This window comes from Colobus angolensis, unplaced genomic scaffold, assembly GCF_000951035.1.
Source record: "Colobus angolensis palliatus isolate OR3802 unplaced genomic scaffold, Cang.pa_1.0 Scaffold126, whole genome shotgun sequence".
Lineage (NCBI taxonomy): Eukaryota > Metazoa > Chordata > Mammalia > Primates > Cercopithecidae > Colobus > Colobus angolensis.
In genome coordinates this window covers 2,635,845-2,646,509 of record NW_012113808.1, presented here as the reverse complement: position 1 = coordinate 2,646,509, position 10,665 = coordinate 2,635,845, and the positions used below count along the sequence as shown (strand labels likewise).

Sequence of the window (10,665 nt, the reverse complement as noted above, 5' to 3'; positions counted from 1 at the left end):
GGCTGCTTCCGTGCAGAGCGCGAGGCGCGGGGGTGCGGGCGGGCCTGCCAGTCCCAGGGACCCAGGCCCAGGTCCCTGGCCCACTTATTCGAGGTGCCCGTGCACCCTGGTCCCAGCACGCGTCACTCTGCAGCAGTCGTCAGTTAGGGGCAAGAGATGCTCCCTTCAGAAATGTAGCCCCCCAGGCTGCGACTGGGGGCGACACTCTCCCCATTCGAAGCCTACCCGTTCTTCCTCTCTGTGTTCACAACCCCTGTTACTCTGGCTCCCTTTTATGTCTACACCCCCCCAAATTCTTTTAGATTTTGATCAAAACCATTTCACTTGCCCAGAGACCCGTTTGCACATAAAACCTTGACAGATTCAGTTACGTTGTGCAGAAGTATACAACGTTGCCCCACTTGTTACAGTTTCAAAAGTGGCCCCGCACTATTTTCCCTTTTTGCACTTAAAACCTTCACAGATCCAGTTACGTTGTGCAGAAGTGTACAACGTTGCCCCATTTGTTACAGTTTCCAAAGTGGTCCTGCACTATTTTCCGTTTCTTAAAAAAGAGCCTTGATACAGTAGCCGCAAAAAGATTTGAAAGGAAAAAAACTTTTGGAAAATCAAAATATATGTAGCAGTTAAAAAGCAGGCCCAGGCCGTGAGTAGCGCTCACGGCTTCCACGTCAAGATTCCCACGAATTCACCTACTTTCTACGTGTCCGCATCCTGCCTCCCACCACCGCCCCCTCACCTCATCATAGCTAAATGATTCAGAGGCGGGTACTGGCCCAAATGGAGAGGCTCAGACCGTCTGCTCTGAAAACTTGAAGTTACTAGTCCAATCATTAGCACGGGATTGTGTTAATGGCAGTCGCTTCTGGACGGAAACTCCATGATACCGTGCTGCTAATGAGTCCGCGGACGTCGTGATTTCTCCCCTTCCCAACTTTATTTTCTGTTCCTTGACTTACATTAGCGACATTCTAATGCACTTTCCTTTTGTTTAAGCTGGATGGGGTTGGTTTCTGATGTTTGCAACCAAAGTAGCCTTAATAAAGATTGAATAAGGTGGGGAAATGGTTATATGTAGTTCTATAGGACATGCAGGACACCATCGGTTTCAGCTTTTGCTGCATAATTCACTCCAAAACTTAGTGGTTTAAAACAGCTAAGATTTATTATTTCTTGTGATTCTGAGGGTTAGCTGGGCAGTTCCTCCACAGCTGGATTCTGATGGAGAGACAGCAGGGTTCAAGATGACCTCCTGATATAGTTGGGATAATTCTCTCCTCCAAATTTGAAGTTGAAATTGGTCCCCAGTGTTGAAAATGGGGCCTAGCAGGAAGTGTGTGGGTCATGGAAGCAGATCCCTCATGCATGGCTTGGTGCCATTCTTCAGTAATGAGTGAATTCTCACTCTTGAAGTTTGCATGAGAGTTGGTTGTTCAAAAAGATCCTGGCATGTCCTCCTCTCTCTCTCGCTCCCTTTCTCTCTCCATGTGACATGACAGCTCCCCTTCCCTTTCCACCATGATTGGAAGCTCCCTGAGGCCTCACCAGAAGCAGATGCTGACACTATGATTCCTGTATAGCCTGCAGAACCATGAGCCAAATAAACCTGTTTTCTTTATAAATTACCCAGCCTCCAATATTCCTTTATAACAGCACAAAACGAACTAGTACACCTTCCTCACATACCTGGCTGTGGGTTGGGCTGTCTTGGTCACACCCTCCAGAAGGTTGGACTGCCATCTCAAGGTCATATACATCTCCTGCTGCATTCTCACGCTTAAATAAATCACAAGGCTAAGAGTCAAGGGAGAGAAATAAACTTCCCTTCTGCATAAGGGGAGAGGAAAATTCACATTCCAAAAGAGATTGCATACTGGATGAAGGAATTTGCGGGCATATTTTACAATCTTCAACACAACACACGCACACACACACACGAATATAAGGGTACTCTAGGAGGCTAAGGCAGATGGATCACCTGAGGTCAGGAGTTTGAGACAAGCCTGGCCAACATGGCGAAATCTCATCTTTACCAAAAATACAAAACTTAGCTGGACTTGGTGGTGCCTGCCTGTGGTCCCAACTACTCTGGAGGCTGACAGGAGAACTGCTTGAACCTGGGAGGCAGAGATAAGCTGAGATCATACCATTGCACTCCAACCTGAGCAACAGAATAAGACTCTGTCTCAGAAAAAAATAAAAATAAAAATAAATAAGGTTAGGAATGATTTCGGGTTTTTCTTTTTACTTGTCTCTATTTTTCATAATTAAAATGTATTACTTCATTCTAATATTTAAGCATATTATTATGTCAGGACTTATCCTTTTGGAAGTGACAAAAAAAATTCAAACTAGCTTAAACAGAAAGGATATTTGTGGGCTCAGGCAGAGCTAGAGCCAGGGGTTCAACCAATGTCACTGGGACTGTCTTTCCTTCTCTTTGTCTTTGAGCTCTGTTTTCCTGCTGAAGGCTGGCCTCTTCTTCTCCCACTGGAAAAGGACTTCCTCCATATAGCTGGAGAAAGTGCCATTCATAACCTCGAGCTTATATTGTCTGAGCAAAGACCACCAGCAAAAGAGAACTTCTTGGTATTCCAATTATAGACAAAGATTCTTCCGGTCATATGCGCAGCTGTTTCCAGGGTCATGAGATGATCTGATTGCCCAAGCCCAGGTCACATCCCTATCCCTGTAGATGGGGACAGAGTGGGAGGCTGGGGTCGACAGCCCCACGAGAACCACAGGAGGACAGGGAAGAGCAGTGCGCAGATGAAGCAATAAGTGGCCATCTATACATTTGCTTTGTGTTAAAATAACAAGAAGATGATGAGAAAGACCAAATTGGACAGCACTCATGGGGTGGGAAGGGCTCCTCTCTGGGATATAATTGACTATATGTAAGGTCCAGCTGTTAAATAATCGAATATAGTCACAAGCAGAACCTCTAAGATTGTATTTCTACATCAGAGGAGGTAAACCTTCCTCCAGAGAATCCCCCATTCATACAGCACTGAAGGACAGGCACAGTGGACGAGGGTGTCAATTTGTTCTGCAGATGAGATGAGGACTGATGAGCAGAGATAAAAGATAGAACTGTGGCAAACGTTACTGGCTTGAGACTGGTTTCTTAAGCAAGAGGGAACTTTTAGGAATGGCCTAAGGCAGTGGTCCCCAAACTTTTTGGCACCAAGGACCAGTTTTGTGGAAGACAATTTTTCCACGGATGTGGGGTGGCAAGGCGGCATGGTTTAGTGATGAAACTGTCCCACCTCAGATCATCAGGCATGAGAGAGATTCTCATAAGGACTGCGCAGCTTAGATCCCTCGCATGCACAGTTCATAAGAGAGTTTGCACTCCTATGAGAATCTAAAGCTGCTGCTGATCTCACAGGAGGCTGAGCTCAGGCGGTAATCGTTCACCCGCTGCTCACCTCCTGCAATGCGACCCAGAACCTAACAGGCCACTGATGGTACTAGGACCCCTAGCCTAAGAGGCTCACAGAAAAAAATGGAAAGAGTGGAAATTTAGGAGACACCATGGGGACTCCAGAAACCAGGCTGCAAGATCCAGGCATAGGCAGGAGAGGGAAGATCTGTGCCCTTAATTTCAGCAGAGGAAGCCCTGGCTGGCAGGCAGCCCTGGGTGAGGAGGGGCATCTCCCCCTGGTGGAGATTGGGGAGCCAATAGAAAGGAAGATCTGGCCGGGCACAGTGGCTCACGCCTGTAATCCCAGCACTTTGAGAGGCCTAGGTGGATGGATCACCTGAGGTCAGGAGTTCAAGACCAGCTGGCCAACATGGTGAAACTCCATCTCTACTAAAAATACAAAATGTAGCTGGGCATGGTGGTGGGTGCCTGTAGTCCCAGTTACTCAGAAGGCTGAAGCAGGGGAATCGCTTGAACCCAGGAAGGGGAGGTTGCAGTCAGCCAAGATCACACCACCATGCTCCAGCCTGGGCGACAGAGTGAGACTCCATCTCCAAAAGGAAAAAGGAAGGTCTGAAGCTGTATATCTGAAAGATAAACAATAGATATTTGCCACATAGGTATACAGATTCCACATGAGAAAACCTGCTGGCGACCAAGTCTGGCCAGGAGCAGAACAGGCAGCCTCACAGGGACATGAAGGTTGTCCACCTCTCAGGGGGTGTGGCTGAACCTCTCAGAGCCCTTCCACCCTAAGCCTCTGGCACTATCACTCCCTTGGCTTGCCAGCCCAAACTATCTGAATAACTTTTTTCTTCTGAGCCAGGGGAGGCCATCCTCCAAGGACTTCCTTGACTCCCCTCTTCCTTGCTTCTGAGAAAAAGCTGATCTTCCATCTCGCATGCTCTGTACCCACTCCTCCTGACTCCTTCCCAATTCACGTGCTCTGTACCCACTCCTCCCACAAAGTGCTCCCTCCCTCCACTGCCCTCTCCTTCCCATTTGTCTCTGGATGGTGCTGTTCTCTCTCTCGGCCCCCCACCACTCCTTCCAAATACAAGCATACTCAGGAGACGTCCCCTATCCACTTGATACTTTTTATGAATTCCCATGCCAGTGTAGAAGCTAGAAAAGCCAGATATTTGCAACCCTTCCTTGTACATAGGGTGCAGTCGTGAGACCTACCTCTGCTCTCCAGGTACCCCATCCCCAGACTTCGATTCAGGATCTGTGATGCATAGAAACAAAGACCAGGAGGATCTCTCTTTGACTGAAATGCCAATTTAAAGACCAAACTCTTACAGCAGCAGTGGCCACAGTGCTGAGAAATGTCAGCATCTAGAGCTAATGGCGTCAGGGGTGGAATACAGCATATCTAGTACCCCAAAAGAGCGGCAGTCTCTATTGGTATTCTTCCTTCCAGAGCACCAAACCTGGTGTTTCGGCCCTTCCAGAGAATCTTTTAGATATGCGTGGTTTATCCTAAAATTAACCAGAGTTGATTTTTTTCTTTTTCTTTGTCTTTTTTTTTATGGGGTCTCATTCTGTCACCTAGACTGGAGCACAGTGGTGCAATCACCTTCTTTGGGATCCCATGATCCTCCCACCTCAGCCTGCTGAGTAGCTGGGACTAGAGGCATGCACCACCATGCCCAACTAATTTTTTTTTTTTTTTTTGTATATTTTGTAGAGACAGGGTTTTGGCATGTTGAAGGCTGGTCTTGAACTCCTAGGCTTAAGCAATCCCACCTCCCAATGTTCCAGGACTACAGGCACCTGCCTCCCACTGTGCCCAGCCCAGAGTGGATTTCTATAGTGTGCAATTAAGTATTTTGTTTAATACATCGGACTGTCCTGCCTCCTTCCTCTTGACTTGGCCTCTCAGTTTCTTTGATAGCTTCCTATGTCTTCTCTTCCCTTTTTTTTTTGAGATGGAGTCTCCCTCTGTCTCCCAGGCTGGAGTGCAGTGGTGCAGTCTCCACTCACTGCAACCTCTGCCTCCCAGGCTCAAGCGATTCTCTTGCCTCAACCTCCCGAGTAGCTGGGATTACAGGAGTGCATCACGACGCCCAGCTAATTTTTGTATTTTTAGCAGAGATGGGGTTTCACCATATTGGCCATGGTAGTCTCGAAATCCTGACCTCAAGTGATCTACCCACCTTGGCCTCCCAAAGTGCTGGGATTACAGGCCTCTCCTCCATTTTAAACCAAGGATTCCCCATCCTTTCTTCATCTCTCTTAACATACCATCTCTGCACAGGTGACCACATGAGGGTCATCACAAATATCTCAATGTCTGGCCTCTCTGGAGGTCCAGACCACCCTTTCAACTTATTCATCATTGTCTCCTTGTGCACAGCTTGCCAACACCTTCTGCTGTGATCATATCTACATTTTTCTTGTCTTCCCCCACCTCCATCCTCCAACAGTCCCTTTTTCTATATTCCTGATTTCTATTAGTGACACTTTCTTTCTCCCAGTCACAGAATCAGAATGTCAGACCCACCTCTGAGACTAGGTGCCTTACATGTAATAACTTGCTAGGGTGAGTCTTGTCTATCAGACCATGTCTCACTTGTCTATCCCCTCCCTTATCACCTTGGCCGGGGCTGACCAGCCACAGTGTCCCAAGTGGGACACAGTCATACGCACATCGAGCCCCTTCATTGCCCTACAGAGAGGAAAGGCCAGATCCATACAAAGGGTCTGCAGGCAGGGCCCGCCTAACTGAGCCTCAGCACTCACAGGGCCTCCAGTCCACGGCTGATAGGAGCCACAACTGCGGTTTAGGAGGGAGCTGTCAGAGCTCCCAGCTCCCAGGCTGATCCAGACTGCTAAATGGCAGCGAAGAGAAAGACCTAAAAAAAAAATGCAAAAAAACTACAACCATCACTGTTTAACTGTCCTATTTTCCTTCTTGTCTACATGAAAACAGCCAGGAACTATCATAAGAAAAACATATACGTGTAGTTACTGTTAGATGGACAAGATTTAGCCTAAGCATTTGTTCTACTGGATTACTCCTGGTAGTCACAATCTTATTTCTCAAGGCCATTTTAGCCACAGGAAAAAGTAAGGATATGTGTTAAAAACAGCAAACTGTTTAGCCTGAGTTCCTATCAAGAAGCCTGGGGAAATACTCCCAACTAGGTGGCCTGGATCCACTGTTAATAGGAAGAGGATTGCCGAGCAAAGGCACCATCCACGTATCCTGTCTCCATGCAGAAGTCACAGCTACCAAGATGCCCACCTACATCAGGGTCTTCTGGAGCCCCACAAGAAAACTACCTTGAGACCTTAACTCACTGAGAAGAAGCAAAGGGATGTTCTGGGCTGGGACCCACCAACCACAGACTCTACTATGAGATGAGCTCCTGAGAAGCTACTGAAGACCCTTGTGTCTCTTCTCTGCCCTTCCTTCACCGTGCTGCCTTTTCCCTACAAGTGACTTCTCTGAGCAACAAATGGAGTCTCTTCCTCTCCCTCTCTACTGCCTTCTCTCTCCTTCTCACCCTCTCTTCATTCCCTCTTCCCTCCCTCCACCTCCCACCCTTCCTCCATTGGCTTTTCCCTCTCTTCCTTTCTTTCTCTCTGCATCCCTCCCTCTCTCCTTTCCCTTTCCCTCTCCCTCTTTCTCTCTCTTCCTCCCTCTCCCCCTCCTTCCCGCTTTCTCTCCCTCCTTCCTTCCCCTCCTTTATCTTTCCCTCTCCCTCCCTTCCTCTCCCTTTCCTTCCTCACTTTTTCTCCCTCCCTTCTCTCCCCTCTCTTTTTCTCTGCCCCTCCCTCTCTCTCCCTCCTCCCCTCTTTCTCTATCCATCCATCCCTTTCCCCCTTTTTCTCTCCCCTACCTTCTCCTCACTTCTAAGTGTCACAGCACTATGCTCTGTCTCCTTCCAGAACAGTCTCCTTTCCCTGATGTTCCCACTCTTGGACCTATCTAATAAAAAAGCAAAAATCTCCCCCAATTACCTTGACTACCAGATAATAAGCCATCAAATCTAGAAGAACAGTGTGACTGCCATGGCAGTGTTCAGAACATAGAATTCTATGTGCAGTCTCACTGGAAACGCCTGCTTTGAAAGAGCGCCCAGACTGCAATGCTTCCTGCTTTGCCCTATGGGTGTAGAATGCTGAGCCCAGGGTTGCCTATTGGTTTGCATTTCTGAGAAAATTCTTGGTCCTATCTACGCAGACTCCATCAGTCTGCCACATGCAGATCAGGATACCAATCTTTTTATGAAGCTTCAGACTTTTCATGAGTGGATGGACATTCCATTGTCCACTTAGTTAAGCAGTGTAGCTGCACTCCAGCTTCCTTTTTTTTTTTTTTTTTTTTTGAGACAGAGCCTCCCTCTGTCACCCAGGCTGGAGCGCAGTGGCCCGATCTCGGCTCACTGCAAGCTCTGCCTCCCGGGTTTACGCCATTCTCCTGCCTCAGCCTCCCCAGTAGCTGGGACTACAGGCGCCCGCCACCATGCCCGGCTAATTTTTTGATATTTTTAGTAGAGACGGGGTTTCACCGTGTTACCCAGGATGGTCTCGATGTCCTGACCTCGTGATCCACCCGTCTCGGCCTCCCAAAGTGCCAGGATTACAGGCGTGAGTCACCGCGCCCAGCCTGTTTTGTTTGTTTGTTTGTTTGTTTGTTTTTCTACTAGAGATTATAGCCTTCAACTCCATTAAGCTGGAGAATAAGAAAATAATTTTCATGGAAGATGGTCTAATGCATATACTTGCCTCATTGCTTTAGGCCAAATCATTAGAAAGCAAGGTACTTTAAGAACATTTCTCTGACCCCTCACGGAATTGATTTTTCTGGGCTGGGCAAGGTGGCTCATGCCTGTAATCCCAGCACTTTGAGAGGCCAAGGCGGATGGATCACCTGAGGTCAGGTCAGGAGTTCAAAACCAGCCTGGCCAACATGGTGAAACCCGGTCTCTAATAAAAAATAAAAATAAAAATAACAACAACAACAACAAATAGTTAGGGGTGATGGCACACAACTGTAGTCCCAGCTACTCTCCTGCCCAGGAAACTGAGGCATGAGAATCACTTGAACCTGGCTGGGAGCCAGAGATTGCAGCGAGCCAAGATGGTACCACTGCACTCCAGCCTGGGCGACAGAATGAGGCTCCATTTCAAAATTAAATTAAATTAAAATAAAATAAAATAAATTGCTTTTTCTGAATTGCACTTAGTGTTAGGGTACTGGCTTCACTGACGCACTCTACAAGCAACGGCCAAACACAATTCCCTCCTACATCGTGCAAGACAAATTGTGCGACTTGGCCTGCCACTTCACCCATTATCCCCTTCGCGAAACCCACAGGAGAAATTCTTCTTGGTCCTCTATTGACAAACCCACTTATTTTTTACCTTTGGACACTGCAGGTTTTGGATTTTGTTTGTTTGCCTGTTTGTTTGAATTCGGTTTTGAGGTTGTTTGTTTTAATTAGGTTTCTGTCTTTTTGGTTTTTGTTTATTTATTTTTTGCTCATCTGTTTGTTTGCTTGCTTTGACTCCTAGAATGTAGACAGCCAACCTTATGGCCCACTTTTGTGCACTCACCTATCACAATTTTCTTCTATTTTCTGTGCTTATCTCGGTCTTGCTCTGGTTTCCTCTCTTGCTGATTTTATTTGTTTGTATTATGTACACTTTGGGAAGTTTACTTAAATCTTTTTTCAAATGTTTGAAAATTGTTATTAATTCTCTACAATGAATGTAAAAAGTAACCATTTTAAAAAATTCAGCTGGGCACGGTGTCTCATGCCTGTAATCCCAACACTCTGGGAGGCTGAGGCAGGTGAATCATCTGAGGTCAGGAGTTCGAGACCAGCCTGGCCAACATGATGAAACCCTATCTCTACTAAAAATACAAAAATTAGCCGGGCGTGGTGGCAGGCACCTGTAATCCCAGCTACTCAGGAGGCTGAGGCAGGAGAATCACTTGAACCTGGGAGGTGGAGGTTGTGGATCACACCACTGCACTCCAGCCTGGGCAATACAGCAAGACTCCATCTAAAAAAAAAAAAAAATTCAGTGAGACTGGCAGCAGTATGTCATATAAAACTATACAGATGCCACATAGAAAAGTGATACAGTTCAGGTACTTGTACACTCCAAATCTCATGTTAAAATTGATCCCCGCTGCTGGAGGTGAGGTCTGGTGGGAGGTGTTTGGCTCATGGGGGCGGATCCCTCAGGCATGGCTTGGTGCCCTCCCAGCAGTAATGAGTGAGTTCTCGCTCTGTTAGCTCATGTGGGAGCTGGCTGTTTAAAAGTGCTTGGCATCTCTCTTGCTCCCTCTTTTTCCATGTGACATACCTGTTGCCTTTTCCCCTTCTGCTATGGCTGTGAGCTTCCTGACCCCCGCCACCTCCCACCCCCCTGCAAGAAGCAGATGCCAGCACCGTTCTACAGCCTGCAGAACCATGAGCCAAAAACATCTCCTTTTTTTTTTTTAAATAAGTTTCCCAATTTCTGGAATTCCTTTATATCAACGCAAAATGAACTAGTTCACAGAAGATAAGACATATTAAATATCTTAACTGGAATCAATATCTAAATGTGCTTAGATTCATTTTGAATTGAGGAGGGGTATAAAGAAACCGTAAGAATGGATACAAATTAAAATAAAAGAGTTTTTGTTTCCATTCTTTCTGTGGTAGCTGCTATTATCTTAAGTCCTCAAGTGAAGGTAAAGCAAAGAATGCTAACACAGACCCGCCACATCAACAGTTGCCCCCTGCACACTTCAGCCAGCAGTGAAGGTCACAGTTGTGCAGTTTGAGGGATGTAATCAGCACCGTTTCTCAATGCAGCATGTGAAATACTCAGCTTTGAAATGTTGCTATTGGACTGAAGAAGTGATTTCAGAAAACTTTTCACAGTGGGCATCTTTGTGTGGAATGAAGACAGGTGACAACATCAGGAACCCTACTGTCCATGGCCTTGACACAGCTGCCGCGTTCCGGTGAGGATTCAATTCCACGCACATTAGTGAAAACTTGCTGTATCCCTGGCTGTGCTGAGGGCAGGAAATGTAAAAGACACAGGTGTCAACCTTTAGGCTTATTTATTTATTTATGCATGTTTGAGATGGAGTCTTGCTGTGTCACCCGGGCTGGAGAGCAGTAGCATGATCTCGACTCACTGCAACCTCCGCCTCCCTGGTTCAAGCTATTCTCCTGCCTCAGCCTCCCAAGTAGCTGGGATTACAGGCACACGCCGACATG

At 46.9% G+C, this 10,665-nt stretch overlaps 1 protein-coding gene across 1 annotated transcript in view; it reads right to left on the bottom strand.

Annotated features, from left to right (window-relative positions):
- Positions 1-10,665, bottom strand: part of CCSAP (centriole, cilia and spindle-associated protein) — a 66,625-nt gene that overhangs the window by 20,532 nt on the left and 35,428 nt on the right. The window contains exons 3-4 of the mRNA XM_011933438.1: positions 10,371-10,457; positions 6,173-6,285 (exon numbers count right to left, since the gene is read on the bottom strand). Of these exons, the coding sequence (XP_011788828.1) occupies positions 6,173-6,285; positions 10,371-10,457 (200 nt within the window). The remainder of the gene's footprint in view (positions 1-6,172; positions 6,286-10,370; positions 10,458-10,665) is intronic.